The sequence below is a fragment of the Artemia sp. Qi Xiang Cuo genome, chromosome 9 (assembly GCF_049724085.1).
Source record: "Artemia sp. Qi Xiang Cuo chromosome 9, ASM4972408v1, whole genome shotgun sequence".
Classification (NCBI taxonomy): domain Eukaryota; kingdom Metazoa; phylum Arthropoda; class Branchiopoda; order Anostraca; family Artemiidae; genus Artemia; species Artemia sp. Qi Xiang Cuo.
In genome coordinates, this window is record NC_142802.1 from 16,802,695 (window position 1) to 16,821,335 (window position 18,641).

Consider the following 18,641-nt stretch of genomic DNA (forward strand, 5'->3'; position numbering starts at 1 on the left):
GAAATTATGTTTGATTCCCTCCCCACTTCTCTTAGACCTATGTCTAGATATGACAGGACAGTTGGCTACACAGAAACTACAGGGAAAGAGTCAAGTTTCCGGGATGTGAGCGATCCTTTTAAGTCGAATGGCTGGCTATCTACAATCTTGCATTCAAGTAATCCCCCTTGGGAAACTTCACCGAGTTTTCTCTTTGGAATGTCTTGTATCCATATGCCCTTAGTTTACTTGTCCTTTATAGAATCTAATGTTTATATTTAGGCTCTTTATCATCATTAATTTTGTCACGAGAGGCCGAAATACGTGACAAATACACCTATTTCAATTTTTCACGCTATTTCGCAGCGCATTGACGCAGCAGGTCATTTTACATCATTTTTTGGCATCATCATCATGTCTACTACGATTTCCTATTATTATTATTATTATTATTATTATTTATTTTTAACCCACACTGTACAGAGGTACAATACCTGGAGTATCACGAAGAAAAACACAAAAAAAATGCAAAAAAAAGAAAAAAAAGAAAAAAAAGAAAAAAAAAAATGCCGTTCCAGTCCCCGGAACGGCCATTATTATTATTTATTTCTAAGCCACATTGTACAGAGGTACAATACGTGGAGTATCACGAGAAAAAACACATGAAATGCAACACAAATCAATATAGAAATCAAAGATTACCAATTACAGTGTAACACATAATAATGTTTATTATTATTATTATTTATTTTTAACCCACACTGTACAGAGGTATAATACGTGGAGTATGACGAGGAAAAACACATAAAATGCAACACAAATTAATATAGAAATCAAAGATTACCAATTACAATGTAACAAATAGTAATTTTAATTATTATTATTATTATTATTTATTTTTAACCCACACTGTACAGAGGTACAATACGTGGAGTATAACGAGGAAAAACACGTAAAATGCAACACAAATCAATATAGAAATCAAAGATTACCAATTACAATGTAACACATAATGTTAATTATTATTATTATTATTATTTATTTCTAACCCACACTGTACAGAGGTACAATACGTGGAGTATCACGAGGAAAAACACACATAAAATGCAACACAAATCAATATATAACTCAAAGATTACCAGTTACAGTGTAACACATAAAATTTAAAAGAAACTAAAACAAAAGAGAAATAAGATGAAAGGAGGGGGAAAAGAGGAAGAGAGAAAAAAAGCTGACAACTTGCAGAATCTAATAAGCAGAAATATGGACACAAGCTGTCATTATTATTATCATTATTTGATTTTTACTCACTCTTTACAATACTAAAAAATGTAGAATGACCAAACAGAGAAAAACAACTAAACGAATAAAAGAAAAATAACTTACGACCGAAAAAACCTGATAAGGTGATGGTGCGGAGAAAAACGGATACAAGCAGTATTTGAAATTTTTCTGTGTAGTGCTTCCAGTTTTTCAGTAATATTAGGAACAAGAAATTTATTAATAATTACCCGGTTTTTGGTCCAAGGTGGAAGAAACAACAAAAATTTACAAAATCTTAAATAATTATTCCGAATTCTTTTTAACTCATTTTTCTTAAGAAGGAGAAAAATTTCAGAAGCAAAAAGAATTGAATGGTCACAAAAAGTTGAGTCATCTACAAAAAGTTCATATGTAATCTACCCTATGCTTAGGGTAGATTACATATGAAGCTAAGAGAGGAAAGGAAATAATAAATGAAAAAAAGGCTGAGAAAACGAGGATTTTGTCAGCCAGTGGCTAAAACATGAAGACGAAAAACAAGCACCCCAATATTTCGACAAGGACCTCCGCCAGGTCGCCCTCAGTGCTAAACAAAAAAGAAAAGAAAAAAATCTAACCTTTTGGAGTTTACTATACCAGATACGAACAGACACTCAGTGTGGTCTAAGAAAGATTTTAGGGTAGATTATTCGGGCTAAGTTATTCAAAGGAAAAAAAAACCTAATGTTTGAACCAGGAACATCAGGATAAATTTATTTAGAAGTGGGCTGTTGTTCAGGGAAGGGGACGGCGGGGGGGAGTAAATAAAAAATGGCAAAAATTGAGGAGCTACCCGAAAAATATACGAAACTGTCAAACATCTAAAAATATCGAAATTATTTCCCGAGGGAGGTAGGGGCTAGAATACCTCTCCCTCCTGTACAGGCTACATGCCGTATACATTAAAAATGTCAAACTTTGTGCTCTCGCCTGCTATAATATCAGTGCAGACCATTTTATGAATTGGCACCGCTGAAGTGCTGTCTTACCAGCAGGGGCGGATCCAGGATTTTTTAGGGGGAGGGGATAGGTTGATCCAGTAAACTTGCGTTAGGAGCAAGTTTAACTAACGCAAACTTGAGTTAATTAAGTAAATTACACTACTTTAGACTACGCAAGGGGGGGGGGGTGGCGCCCCCTCTTGATCCGCCACTGCTTACCAGGAATCTAAGACAGATATATTTAAAGGTAAATATAGAATTAACACATTGACCTTCTAAAGTTCAGATTTCAGACCAAAAAGTTTGCTTTGAAAATACTATTGAGAATTATATGGGTAGTGTAGAAGCTATGCTGTAGACGCTGTAGTAGCTTAATAATGTGAGACTGAAGTGACAGAAGAACCGAGCTTCAAATAACGTTATCTGGTATGCGTATCCTTACCACTTCTTTCGTCACGACAAACCAGTTGAAAGCGTGACCATCTGCTTCCAAAAATCATACCTGCCATAAGGCCTATATGCCAAAATTTGCATTATTGACTTCAGTTTTAGATGCGTCTGAAAAAAAAAATGAGTGAACAGAGCAAAAAATAAGCAGCATATAGTGGGCGGAATTTTAATTTCTGACTTTTACGATTGCGGAACCCTTAACACAAATTTAATGCAACTTGTGCCTGAGCAACAAGTGATGACAAAAATTCCTATAGTTGTAAATGATACGTATTGAAGATATATAAATATTCTTTAATAAATATATTAAAGAATATAAATATTCTTTGAATTTGAAGTCCAATTTGTGTTCATGTGCTGTATAATTAGCTTATTTTTGTGCTTTTGACAAACTTGTCTCCCGAATAACAACGTCTGCAGTGATTTTTTACTTTTATTTTAATCGCTCTTTCCTTTCTTTTTCTGATTTCTACATTTGGACAAATTGTTCAATTTGTCAGAAAAAAAGTATTTATCATGATTTGTTTTTTTACTCACGTTTTTTCAGTTATAACAATTTTTTACCCTTTTTAATACTTACATGGTTTATAACATTTGAAAAGTTTTTAGTGTTTTAGCAATTAGACACCCCCCCCTCCCCCCAAAAAAATCTAAAAGATTTCTCAGTTTTGTCTATAGTTTCTTACATTTTCTGTTTCATTCACATATTTTTGAATTTTTATTCGGATAGTATTTCATATTCGTATGTTGTGCTTCATGAATTTGTATTTCACTTGCGACAAATGGCCAAAAATTGGAATGAAAAACATGTATCATCACCAGGGCCTTCTCCAGGGACTTTTGATCATCTCCAACTTGCTCCCAAATCAAAAACTGATAGATAGTTGACAGTGGAACATAGCTCAACTCCCCAAATTACGTAATTTTATCCAGAAGTGTGACTATTTCCTGGCTTGGGTAATAGTTAACAAAATATAGAGGAGTTAAATCTTTTGCTCTATGATTCAAATGTCAAATTGCTTTGGTACAACAAAAATAACCTGATACTTACAAGGAAATCTTAGTTTATGTGCTGTGGGCAGGGCCGTATCCAAGATTTTTGTTAGAGGTGGGAGGGATGCCAAAAAATCTCGCGAAATGCAACACAAATTTGTTTACATGTATTTTGTTACTTTTGTACGAGCCGGAAAAATATTTCGGAGCGGCGGGGGGGGGGGCTAAGATAGGGTACCCCCTCCTGGATACGGCCTTGGTCGTGGGAAAGGAAAATTTTGTGTGTAAATATTAGTGGGAAATTATTAAAAATACCTTTTCTTAAAATGTTCATGGTGATCCCTATAATTTTTATGGATTTATTTGAAATGCTGATATTAGTTGTAGTTCATAGCTTGTAAAATGGCTGTAAGAACTCTAATTTAAATTAACGTCTACGAGAAGTTAACAGATTACCTCTGTATTCTTTTTTTGCAAGGTCAGATTATTTATTAATATGAGAGGATATTTAATGGGAATATTACATTGCAAATTTGAAGTAATTTCAGAATCTGATTTGAAAATGTCGTGAGCAAGCCTAATACCCTGTCCTTTTAATCATGAATACAAGGAAAGCGTCTCGGACTGTTACGTCAAGTCTGGTTTCGTGTACACACCTGACTATTCATTACCTACTTTATACAGATGGTTTGAGCGGTTGCCAACTTAGGTGAGAAAGAAAAAAAGGGCGATTAGAGGCTTTGTTCTGGGGGTAATACGATGCTTTCAAAAAAGTTAATGTATGAGGTAAGGTCGTATTTAGGGGTTTACTGGGTCTGAACCCCTCTCCCCCAGAAACATTATGCCGGTTCGATTGATGGTCTGAAAAATACCGACAAATAACTATTTCTCTGACTCGTAAACAGTGGCGTAATTTCGTCAAAATCTTGGGGGGGAGGGCAAGGTTGGAGCCAATTTTCTCAAATCAATTGAAAATGACAGTGAAAACTGAAAAGAGATATACTAAAGACACTGACCTGTTTCTCTGGATACTTGAATTATACAGCCTGTATCTCGTATAATACAAGATATAATACTTGATACTTGTATAATACAGGTTTATCTTAGTTTTGACAAGATTTTTTGCAGAAACTAAATTTCAACTGGGGGAGACTGAAGTCTGGGGGAAAAACCTGAGTCTGGAGGGGGCAGTTGCTCCCCTCGTCCCATAACAAATTACGCCCCTGCTCGTAAATTGGTCTTAAAAGTACAGGTAAAAAAGGCGTTAAATGAGACGGTTTGACAAATTGCACGGGAGGTATATTCCTTCTTCTTGATTGTTATGGTAACCCTTCCCCAATCCTGGATAAGGCACTGGTATGAGATTAGTCTAGAAACAAAGCTTTTTTTGTGACAATCGAAAAACACAATCAGTTTAATGCAAGCTGGGCTGTATCCAGGATTTTTGTTTGCGTAATATTTTTATTTGGGTGGGGGCGGGGTACATAAAAAACAACTACAAAATGCAGTAAAATTTGTTTACATGTGTTTTTGTTACTTTTGTACGGGTCGGACAAAAATTTCGGAAGGGGGAGGGTTGAAACCGGGTAATGCCCCCTAGACAAGGCGTTGAATGCAAGACTTAAAAATTCAACCCTGGTGCATGTATACCAATTTATTTTGAATGGGAAAAGTGGGTTGGAAGAGGTCAAATTTGACAGATCCCAAAAATATGCCAATTAAATTAATCATATTGGTTATTAAGGTGACAATCCTCAAAATATGTTGAGGTTTCTGGGCGATTTCCTCTACTTAATGTAAGTGCCTGATTTTACCTTTCTATATAAGTTCAACCATTTATTTAAAGTTGTTTTACTATATTTTTACTTAAAACCTGGTAAACTCGTCAAATGTATGATAGTTACTCATGTTTATACACTTATTGGGGCATTTTACGGGAAAGAACAAGGTCTCGACCTCTTGCCTAGGAGTATTTTTTCCTTGGGTGGCCCACTTTCAAAAATCGAGTTATGCGAGTGTGTGACAAAAGTATGTCATGAGTCGCGCGGAGTGTGCCATGCCTAGCACGAAGGAGTGAAACGGAATAATCTGCCTCTCGAGATATAGGCTACACCAGGTGGTGACGAATGGGCAATCCCTCGTATACATAACTACAAAATTTGAGAATTGACCAGTATATTTATAACGATTGGGTTAATGCTTCAAAAATTGTTTCTGTCCCAAAAATAAATTTGTGTTTGCGCAACAGACGTAAGATATTGTAATGTTTCAAGGGTTCTTTTAGTATTGTTGAATAAGTAAAGAATGGCTTCTAGGGTAAAAAAAAAGACAGTTTTAATAAAACCGTTGATTGTGTGCCATGGTGTAGTGCAACGTCAGTCAGTTACTAGACGTCATGCGCGACTTTGTTTCCGGCCCTGTCTCTTAGTCATGCAACCCTGACTAGATCTGGTGTTATGTTTGTGGCATTCAGCTACCGTAATACAAAGGCAGACAAACGCCAGTTTTGTTGAAAATGAGTTTTATACAAAGCCTCTTTATATTTGGTCCGTGGAATCAGGGGCGGATCTAGAGCAATATCTTCGGCGAGGCCCACTGTGACAAGGGTGCCAATGAGCAAAATCTTGGGGGAGGGGGCTAATGTGACAAAGATGCCAATAATTGACCAAATTGACAAATTTATTCTTAAAAAACAGTAAAAAAAAGAAAAAAAGTATAAGAGAGTGCAAGTAAAAAATCTTGGGGCGCGCCTCCCCCCCCGGATCCGCCTTTGCGTGGAATTGATATAATGAGTTATACTCTGCATCTTTTACTGTTTTAAAAGTAAATCAGATTTATTCTTATCTTTTATATTAGTATATCTGGAAAATTAAGTTTCGTGTTTTAGAAATTTGTTGAGAAATGTTGGAAATTTGGCCCGTCTCCTTTCGATTTCATCCATATACGTGGTATTTCCTCCTTGCCTTGTGAAATGTATACTCTGATGCATAATCACAGTTCATATAATTATCCAGTATGATCATTCCCTATCTCACCCATTATAAAAACCCGGACCCGGGGTGCGAGTGCTCCAGAGAACGTAGAAACATAAGCGGCATCAGATCTTTTCACGGGTAGACAAGTCAGACGCGAAACAATCAGAAATAAGTGGAAACCCGCTATTACGAATAATGCACTTTACTCGAAACAATCGGAAACAAGTGGAAACCCGCTATTAATAACTGCACGAAGAAGTGGGAGGAGCTTTTTGTTCGCACCGAGAACGAAGACCAGAAATGATCTGCGATAAGCTTACTGGATAATTATATGAACTGTGTGCATAATGCACAGTCGTAATTGCAACAAAATATATTAAAAGCGGGTAGTAATTTTTAGAAGACAATAAAAAAGGTACTTGCGTATTATTCAGTACACACCCGAGAAGTAAAGTTAGGTTAATCAGAATGAAATATGAATTATGGTAGAATTATGGCCTACCAAAGAATTATGGTAGGGGGGCCGCACAGAACGCATTATGTTAAATACCATCTCTGTATATTAAATATTTAATAGAAATCTACCTACAACGTAGATTTCAACTGAGCCTAAGCTAATTCTCTTCAAATACTGACAGGTATAAACCGCATGGCCGTATCCAGGGGGGGGGGGGTTACCCTGTTTGAACCCCCCTCCCCTGAAATTTTTCCCCGATTCGAAAATTAGTAAGACCTAGGTAAAAATCAGTAAAATTAGTCGAAAACTGAGTCAAAAATTAGTACCCCCCCCCCCCCCGAAAAAAAAATGCTGGATCCGCCCTTGATAAACCGGTCAGAATTGTCTGATCTATAGATCCAAATTCTCGAGTGTGTACTGAATAATACACAAGTAGCCTACCTAAAGAAAATTCAAAGTAAAAATAATATAAAAAGATCTGGATATTTTGACCTCATATCCAGAAGTTTTTATAATTGAAACGAAATTATATTAAAAATGAGTATTTTTGTTATAAAACGATGAAAAACTGAAGCAAAAACTTTCCATAACAAAAATAATAATAACAGTCTGAATATTTCGACTTCAATTTTTCACTGTCCAATTAAAACCTAATTTTAATACATTTTGGTTTCAATTTTAAATGGAAAGGCAGTATTGTCACAAAAATTAGTTAGAAACAATTAGTTAAAGAAATTAGAAATTAGTTACAAACAAAATTCCTTAATACACAGCCGTTTGAAGAAAATGAAAATTGATTGGTGTCTATTCGCATAACACATTAATTTGTAGAAACTTTTTTTTTTGTGTGTTTACAATATAGCTTTCTTTTCATTAGGAATTCTTCAGGTTAGAACAACATCTCCTCAGGTAGACTGGGAAACCCCTGCATCTGGTTATGTACGTTATACGGGTTATAGGCCGTAAATATTTTAATAGCACGAAATAAAGAATGCAGGAAAGGTACATTATGCTTTCACACAATTTAAATCGCACTTTGAAGATGATATATCCGGTTTTAAATATATTCGAAAAAACCGAAAAATCCATTAGCCTATAGAAGTTGTTATTCGCCAATAAAGGGCCAAAAAGTGAAATCTCATATTTTTATGTAAAGAACTTGAAACAAGGTAACTTGTTTATTTTAAAGTGTAATAAAAGTACTTTTAATTATACGTGAATTTTCAAATGGTATCTTATCCCAAAAGATAATTGGGTCACATCTACTCTTGGTATTCCCCGTGTTAGATTATTTCAATCGGCTGTAATTGAACTTCGTCATTGATGAAAACCAATTACAATCGATTACTACGCCTTAAATCCTACCATACGACCTTCTCCCAACCCATTCGGGGAGAAGCTGCTTATCGTTTGGCCTTTGATAATCGGTCGAAAAGAACGATCTTTGAAAATCCGTCATCCTTCATCTGCAGAACGTGTCCTAGTCATCTCATCCTTTCTCTTATTATTGCCCTAGAAAGCGGGCTATATATTGAGTGCAAGGATTGACAATGGGTTATGCAGTAGATCCTTTGGTTAATAGGGAGACTCCCAACCCTTTACCAGGTCTTAACCCCTTTGAGTATAATAAAGTGATATTGTACCTTCTTTTGAATAAATTGTAAGGTGTCGGAATACTAGTTTTTTTATTTCTACTCAATTAGAAAGTTCGAAAGAAATCCTTTCAAATCCACCACAAAATCATTTTTCTGAACCCCATGGGTGAGTGCAATCCTTTTTTGAGCCACTAACGTACATCTTGGTAGTAGTAGACAGAGAAGTAGTAACAAAGGCACAACAACTGAACTTGAGTCAGGTCTGGAGGGCGAGGAGGCACGATATATTAATCATTCTCTCGGTCTTGATCTATAAAGTGAGACGTATGTCATTTTGGTCGAAAATGAGTTATATATGTGTCGTGGTTAAACTAAGCACGAGGAATCGAATGGTGCGTTCAGAACTTCAATATCTTGTACCCTTACGAAGATAAAAGGAGACATAAGCCTCTAAGTGGCCTATTTCTCTTTTTTATTAGGTCTTTTGCAATTCAGAATGAGAGTAGAGAAGTATCTTATGGAGCTATAACATAGGGACCTAGTATTTGTCTCCATTTTTTGTCAATGAACTCCCGCCATTTACCCGTGCCCCAGCCATTTAAACATTTGCCTCTCAATTACTTGGACTATCTGTCTTTGTTTTTCTCTGTCTACAATTAGCCATGTCTTCATGCAACCTACTGCAAAATACTTGATACTTCAATTCAAAATCATCGTCTTGATGCCATGTCTTGATGCAACCTACAGCAAAATACTTGATAACTTCAATTTAAAATCATCGGACCCGGTCCGTTGATTATACGCCATAAAACGGATAAATTGAATTTGCTCGGAATACTTGAATTTAATTTATACCACAGAAAAGAGCATAAACATTTAGTCTAGAATATATTGCTTTTATCCCCATTAGTCTCATCCTTCAGAGCAGTCACAGCCGACAAACTTTTTTCCGTTTTTTGGCTCTCCTGATAAGTTACAAAAATGACAATATGTCGCACTTTTAATTATCACAGCCACCCTGGTTTGCCGATGGTAGAAAACGTTTACTTAGTTAAAAGACTGGAATATATGTCAAAAGAGAAAAGCAGAAATACATCACACCAGGGATACTACGGAATACTAAAATAATAAACTGAGAAATAGTGTCAATTGCTGACTATTCTAAAGCATTCCCAATGGCCAAATCGAATAAAAGATTTTTTTTTTTGAAAGCTTTCATACTTAATTTTGATATTTTTCCTCTGAAATAATTAGTAACTTTTTCGCAAGTATGCAAATGTAGTGATTCGTCCTTTATTTATTGGGCTGTGCCTCAAATTTTTGATTTCCCTTTGATTTCTTTGGATTGCCTAAAAGGACAAATAATTTTTAGTAATATATCATCCTTTATCTCTAAAACACGTTCGAATCCTCTTAATCTTTTTCTCAATAAAGCTGCTTATTTTTAGATTTTTTAAAATTTACATTAAGTCGAATGGGTGCCTAAAAGTGTTCTCCTCTGCTCTTCTGAAAAACATTTAGATAATATTCTTTATTATTTTCTGAAGTTTTGTGTCGTTTTTTTGCCAATGGAACTTCACCCAAGAGGTATCTAATTTCAATTTTTACTTTTTGCCAACGGAAAAAATAGCTTCAGGTTCGAACTCATGGCCTCGGGATTGCGATTCTTATGTTCTGTCTTCTAAGCTAACCGGGCTTGTTAGTCGGTTTTTTAACATCATGTTCCCCCATAGCCTTTGCTGTGTTCCTTATTTCAAAATTCACCAGGATACATCAAGGTTGTATCCAGTGGAGATTTGGGGTTTGAATCCCCCCCCCCCTGAAACGTTTGTCCGATTCGTAACAACATAAAAATGCATATAAACAAATTCTTGATGCGTTTTTTGAAGTTCTTTTTGCCTACACAAGAAACAATTCCTTAATCTCCCTGATTTTAAATTCTGGTCGTCTGTTAATTAATAACAAATCGGGTAGATCCCATATCTTCTGCCAAATATTTTGCCTCTAATAATGATATGGTTCCCTAGAGACTGCCTCTACATTCATATGCTTAGAAAGTTGGTATGCGTACAAGGCTTTCGCCGGGTTGTACTTCGCCAACTTCTGCTGCTCAAATGATTGAAAGCTTAAGCAACTTTTATACATTTCAAATTAATAATAGTCAAGCGCAAAATTTTATTAATTAATCACTACTTAGGCACAATGAGGAAAAAAGCCTATTTATTAATTGTCTCTTAGTTCATTAGAATTTTGACCGAAGAACTGGTTCAGGTTCTTCAAATTGGCTGACCTATTTAAAAAATGTCGAATGAAGATCTGCAATATGCGATATTGTAAATTATTAATTAAAAAAAAAACTTTCCACGAAATATGTAATTTCGAATTTGGATGCGCAATATACGTTGTTGTAAGCTACTATTATGGACGGAAAACCTGGGGATGGACCTCGCTATTCAATGACCAAGTATTGACTTCCTTAAGTTTATTTATATATATATTCATATATATATATTTTATATATATATATATTTATATATATATAAATATATATATGTTTATTTATATATATAATATATATATATGTTTATTTATATATATATATATATATATATATATATATATATATATATATATATATATATATATATATATATATATATATATATATATATATATATATATATATATATATATTGAGATGGATATTGAATTGGTCTTGTGAAAGCCTTTCAATTGCGATTTTCTGTTCTCTAATTCTGGTCCCCACATGAAAAAACGGTAGCTTAGAAATTGTTTTTTTTTATAACTATTGATGTGAACCGTAGGAAGGAATATCTGAAACGGGGTTAGAACTAGCTCACGACCACAAATTTTAAGAAATGGCTATTGTTGTCAAATTTCAGAATAGGAAAAGAAAGGGGAAAATTGACACGAACTCGAAAATTCAGGTGGTGGTAGATTTTTATGTTCGCTGGAAAATTTTTCGGAAAATATATGGGAATAATTTTCTGTGAAAAGTTACTGTTTTCTATAGATGAAGAAAATAACCTTGGTTTTTAGGCTTTTTTGCCAAAACTTTCCCTAAAATTCTGAACCCTGAAGGAAAGGAGGGTACTTTCACATTAGATGGGCCTCATTACAGATTAGATATTACCTAAAGGGCAGTGTCTCCGTTAATTCCTGGGCAAAGAAAACCATTCTGGCTACCCAAAAGAATATTATATCATGACCGGTTTCCAACAGCGTTCCAAGTATTTCTCTCAGCGGTGTCTTGAATCATCTTGTATCAAAACGGGTTTTCAACGCCCGTTTGACTGTAGCATCAAGCATCTCTTATATGACTTCTTTACGGGGGCCCATCTAATGCGAAAGTACCGAAAGGAGAAATATTTTTTGAGAAAAGTGAAATTCTGTTTTCTAACAATTTTTACTTATTAATTAATAAAATTCTGAACCGTAAAGGAAAGGAGAAATGCTTTTTGAGAAAAGTGGGTACAATTAACCGGATTTAAATAAAGGCATACTCTTGCATGATTGCCCAGCGTGAATTTGGAAAACTGCCAAAAACTATCACCGTATCACTAGAATCACTCTGGTAGGTTTTATTTTCAGGTTTAATTTCTTCCTTTAGCCTATATTATTATGTATTGGTGCAAAGTTTGCTCCTGTCTATCAATTAATTATTAATTATTTTATTAATTAATAATTCTGTTTATTAATAATTAATATTAATTAAGAACTAATTATTAGTATAAATAATAATTAATTTTGTTAATTAATAATTCTGTTTTTAATAATTATTATTTATTAATTAATAAAATAGTGAACCGTAAAGGAAAGGAGAAATGCTTTTTGAGAAAAGTGGGAATTTTCAAATTTTTTTTGTCAATCTTGTTTTCTGAATTAATTGTTATCTTCAAAATATATAAGGTATTCTTGGAATCCTAATTCACATCCTTATTCAAAAGTTTTACAAGCTTTATCTTAGACCATGAACTTTGTAAACATCGGGGTGACCTGCTGATTATTGCAACATTTATTAGTTTCAAAATCGCAGCTTCTGAAAACTGTGTACTCTGTTCTGTTCAAACCTTGTCCCTGTGCAAAGAATCGCCATGTAAATGTTTGGAAGAAATATTTTGAAATATCCCACAAAATTTCACAGCATAAAAATTTAAAGTAACTTATTTTGTTTGAAATTACCAAGAACAGTGAATATGAAATCGGTTTGTTTGAATTGGTTCAGCGGAAATTTATACAACCATATACATTTTTAAAAAATGTGGAAAAATGAAGAATTTAATATTTAATGAAGATATTCATATGCAGTTGTGCATTGTGGTAGTGGGTGACAAAGTAGAAAAGGGGAAATACGGGTGAAACCCTGGCAAAAAATAGCTAGAGCATATGTAGCTCTCCTTTGATAATGTAATTGTCTTTGGAAATCAATATACTGTTAATGTTTGAATTTAAGCGTAGCCAAAGTTGACTAATCAGTTTTGCTTTATTATTTTCACGGTTCAACGTGGCAACACTGACGGAAATGTGGTACTGTCCTGAAACTTTCTAATTTTGAAAAAAAAAAGAAAAATGACAGTTTTCTCGTATGAATAGACAATGAGCCAAGAGGGCAAAAAATAGCCCGGTACTTGGGCATTATGTGAACCTTTCTAAAAAGTCAAGTTTGGTTAATGCTAATGAAATAAAATAAAAATAGGATGAATATATAATAGTTTATAAACAAATTTGGTCTATATATTTGCACATTAGGGGGGTGTGGGGTAGGGATAAAGCATAGCATATATTAAATACGTTACCTAACCTAGGTACCTTTTCTCCCCCTAAACCCCAAAAACAACAGTTTAAATATCGTAAACGCATTGAAAACCACGCTATGCATTACATTACTCTATAGCGGGCTCTTGAATTAACCTGTCAAAAATGGGTTTTTCGTGACTGGTTTCCTTGTAAAGGCCTATATAGTACCCAAGTACGAATTGCCCTTGGCACCAAAGAGTATGGGAACTTAAAAGAGGAGAACTGGTGCTAGACTGTGGACAAAAAACTCAACTCTATCTAGTGTTTGACGACACTTGACAATTTTTTAGTGTAATAATAAGAATAATCATTTTGATTTGTGCCGCTGGCAAGATTAGCAGTAATAAGTGTCTGATCTCAGTTCCCAACAGACAAACGATTTAAAATCTTGAAAAAAGGCCCTATGTCGCTATATGCTAGATGGTGTTAGTGTTTTTTTTGTGGACAGTGGCCTTAGTTTTCACTCTTATAAGTTACCCATACTCTTTCCTTGATACTTTTAAGTTAATTCTTTGCCAAGATAGTAATTTTTAATTTGGCTTATGAACGACGTCAGTGCCACTTGTCATTTAGCTTGGATTATTACTCGTATTTCATCACCGTCAACATGGAGTTATATTACTTTGAAGCACAGTTTTGCTCTTCTCGGTGAATAATTAATTATTTGTTCGGGAATAATTAACCGGAGAATAATTAATAACGAGAGTTTGATCTTTCAAAGTATTACGGAAAAGTTTAGTCTTTAGCGAGATGAATTCAAATTGAGCAACCGAAGAAGAAAAGGGGATTAATAAGGATCAATTGGCATGACGGCGCTGAAATGGCATGTGGATCCAATACTTTAAAGAATCAGCATATCTTGTCCATTGGATCAGCAATTGATTGGACGGTGTTTCCGTAACTTGTAGAGCTTGGACCCCAAATAAACGACTAAAAACTAAATGCCGACCCCCTAATTTCCGGGAAATCTTAGAAAAGCCATTAACTTTTTCGATTGAACGGAGCAGAATTTTCTTTAAATCAGCGAATTGTAATATATTTTCGTTTCAGTTATAAAGGCTTCTGGATGTGAAGCCGAAATATTCGGACTGTCATTCTTAATTTTGTTTTAGAAAGGTTTGTTTAAATTTTTCACATTAAAAACCAGCTCAAAGGAAGTATCATTTTATTAATTTGACTTATTGTTGACACATTAAAGATATCCTATCAATTTTTACCAAAATTGCATAGGGAGTTCTCCGTGCTGCTGTAAAAATTCGCTAATGGGCCCTTTGTCTTTGATACGGTCAGCCGACTCTGAGACTCGCGAAATGATTTTTAAGGTACCAAATGGAATTAGATTGCAAATCGTGGTTTGTCACTGCGTTTACAATATTTAAGCTTTTGTTTTTTGGGGTTTAGGGGGGAAAGGTACCTAGGTTAGGTTACGTATTTAATATATGCTATGGTTTACCCCCCCCCCCCCCTAATGCGCAGATTTATAGCCGAAATTTGTTTCTAACTATTATATTTTCATCATATTTTGTTTAATATTTTTAGCATTAATGAAACTTCACTTATCGCGTGTTAACCGCTTTCTTAACCAGTACCCAAAATTCTCCCCAAAGTTCTAAACTGTAAGGGAAAGGAGAAATCAGTTTGCATTTAGCAAGCATTGGATAAATTTTGAGAACATTAGCCAGACCACTATGCAATGATGTCTGTCTAATTTATTAAAAATCTAATTCACATCAACTAGGCCTAGTGAGTGGTAGTGGTAGGGTGGTAGAAACAGACAAAACACCAAAGAAATGTGATTTTCCCATTGGTTGAAAAATCCACCTAGCCTTGATTCAAAATTAAGCCTTAAACGTTTAAGTTCTTTAAAACAGAATTAAATCTTTTTTGAAAAATGTTTTTTTTTTGTCTGAACAAAAATTGTTCTCCGTGTTTTTGTTTCTTTCTTAAGTGATAATTATTCTTCTTTATTCAATTTATTCAACACAAATTCCCTTGAATGAAGGCGTTCCCTTGTATTATTGTCCAACATCAAGAAAAAGTAGCCAAAAGGCAAATAGCATACGTTCATTTTTTCTGATATTTTATTTTGTAGGTCCTTGGAGTCCTTAGGTCAGGTAACCTCTCGAATGTCTGTGAATGCAACGGATGATGTCTATGCAAGAACTAGGCAAAAATTAGTAGTAGCTAAAGAAGATAATGAAAAAAATTGGTAAGCTATTTCACTTTTTAAATTGTTTATTTTTTTCTTTTTAATTTTAAAATCCATTACAAAATTATTTTTGCTTTTCCCCAGTCTTCATTTCTTTCTTTAATATCTGAAAGAAATGAAGTATATACGGTGCTCACGCCTATCTTTCCTGATAAAGCGCGTCCATTTACCAGAGCGTCATTTACAGAATACGGTTTGTTAGCATCTTCAGTGTCTTAACTTCTGTACGATCATCATCAAATTGGTAAAAATAGAGGTAAATGACCAAATTTATGAGAATTCATGAGCATTAAGACATTTTCATACTTATGTTAATATATATTAAGGCATTAGTTAATAAATCGTTCTAGGTTGGCAGTTAATTCTAATTTAATTTGAACTACAACTTATTAAATTAAGATTTCAACCTGGAACGTTCCCTTCGTTATTATGGTGATTTTTTTTGTCTTTATGGTTTTGTTGATGTTGTGACAAATAAAAGGGGAAAAACATCTCAAAATAAAAACTGTTTTCAGTAAAGCACGAAATGACGTTGTGGTCTTTAGAAGGCAAGGGGGCCCTACTCCTTTTTGAGGTAGTTTTGTTCGCTTTAAGTTTGACTTGATTGTAATTTCTATTTATTTTTTTTTGGTTTCATTTATTCATTTATAGTGATTGATGTTCGTTTAACTATTCGTTTTAATGTCTTCGTGTTAATGTACCGTAGCTCTGCTTTTCTTCGTTTTTTTTTGTGGATTTTTTTTTTTAATAATCAAACAGAGATGACTTTCCTATGCGTCGGGGTTAAACAGTGTCCTATGTTTTCATTGGTTTATTTCTGTGACCTTCGTAAGCCAATCAGATTATTCCTGGAGCAATGTCAGATAGGGAAGCCAAACAACATTGCCTTTTTAGCTTTTGTTGCTAAGTCAAATTTTGAGCAAAAAAAGAGCACACCCCGGATTGGTCCTTTTGTTTAAAATTTTAAGCCAGTATTTAGACATTTTTGAGTCTAGAACATTTTTCCGACAAGTAAATTCTCTGTTTTCTGTATTTTTTACTGTGAATCTGGTTATGAAAAGAGAAAGAAACCTTGTATTTGGGTTTGTTAGATTAACTATTTTGTAATTTTTAAGAAGTAACTTATATTATCTGCCAATTTTTTTCGTTTAAAATGCATTTTACAATCGTGCAGTAATAAAAAATATCCCGCGGGTTAGCATTCATTCGAATATAGGAGCGATTGATCAAACAGTTCGTAATAACGAACTGTAAGTAAGGAGCGACCCGGCTCAATGGTAACCGAAGCACTAAAAAACGGAATTTGTTACCAATAGATACATCCAAAGAATCAGATTTTAATGCTGATTTCAAATATTTAAGTTTTATCTTGTTTAGTTTTACACATCAAAAGTTACGCGCCTGAGAAAATTTGGCTAATTTTAGAAAAAAGGGGGAAAGGCCCACTAAAAGTTATAGAACCTTAATGAAAATCACACCATCATATTCAGCATATCATAGAACCCTACTGTAGAGGTTTCAAGCTCCTATCTACAAAAATGTGGAATTTTGCATTTTTTTTGCCAGGAGAAAGATCACGGATGCGTGTTTATTTTTTTTTCCAGGGGTGATCGTATCGACCCAGTGGTCCTAAAATATCATGGAAGGTCTTATTGGAACGCAAATTAAAAGTTCTAGTGCTATTTTTAAGGGACCAAAAAATAGAGGGCAACTAGGCCCCCTCCCACGCTCATTTTTTCCCAGACTCGCCTGATCAAATTTTGATATAGCCATTTTGTTCAGCATGGTCGAAAATATGATAACTATTTCTTTCAGGCTGACTTAATCTCCCGAAGTCCCCGGGGGGAGGGCTGAAAGTTGTGAACTTTACCCAATGTTAACATATAGTATTGGTTATTGGGAAGTATACAGACGTTTTCAGTGGGGATTTTTTCTGGTAAGTGGGGGGGGGTCGGGGGTTATATGGAAGGATCTTTCCTTGAAGGAAGTTTTCACGGGGGAAGGGACATTGCTTTGAAGGGGGCGCCAGATTTCCCAGCATTATTAAAGAAAAAGATCAGAAATTAAATAAAAAAAAAATTTGAACTGAAAGTAAGGAGCAGCATCAAAACTTAAAACGAACAAAAAATATTACGTATATGATTCGGTTCACCCCCTAGTCAATACCTCGCTCTTTAAGCCAAAGACTGTTTAGTACTTTAATAAGACCTATATATTCTAATTAACGGCCTTAGTGATTAAGCGGTCATTTTTAGAGAATTGGAACAAAATTCGAACTTTAGCTTAAAGAGCAAGGTATTGACTAGGGGGGCGAAACCCCTAATATACATATTAAAAATTTATGAATATCGAAGTTCGTTACGTAAGTTAATTCGTAAGTTACGTATATTTACTACTAATAAAAACGTTCGTAAATAAAATTAAACAACTTTCGAGAAAGCCATTTAACCAAATAAAAGTAAAATTAATATGCAAATTTTGTTTCAATTATTCATATACGTTGAGCCAAAATCAAAACCTGTATTAATTTAAAAATGTTCAAAAATTAAATAAAAAAAACAGGTTTTTTTAACTGAAAGTAAGGAGCGACATTAAAACTTAAAACGAACAGAAATTATTCCGTATATTAAAGGGACTGTCCCCTCCTCAACGCCTCGCTCTTTACGCTAAAGCTTGACTTTCTCACAACTCTATTTTTTTTAACAATTTTTTACGCTTTAACGTAAAGAGCGAGGCGTTGAGGAGGGGACAGCCCCTTCAATATACGGAATAATTTCTGTTCGTGTTAAGTTTTAACGTCGTTCCTTACTTTCAGTTTAAAAAAACCTGTTTTTTTTTTATTTAATATTACAAAGCGTTAAGCCAGTTTATTACAGAAAAAAGAAAACGCTACACTGGTGTCAATTCAAAAAAGATGCAGGG

General features: G+C 34.3%; 1 protein-coding gene across 1 annotated transcript in view; it reads left to right on the plus strand.

Annotated features, from left to right (window-relative positions):
- The window catches only part of Su(Tpl) (Suppressor of Triplolethal), a 111,969-nt gene that overhangs the window by 44,236 nt on the left and 49,092 nt on the right, over positions 1-18,641 (plus strand). Inside the window, exon 4 of the mRNA XM_089094319.1 lies at positions 15,603-15,719. Within this exon, the coding sequence (XP_088950445.1) occupies positions 15,603-15,719 (117 nt within the window). The remainder of the gene's footprint in view (positions 1-15,602; positions 15,720-18,641) is intronic.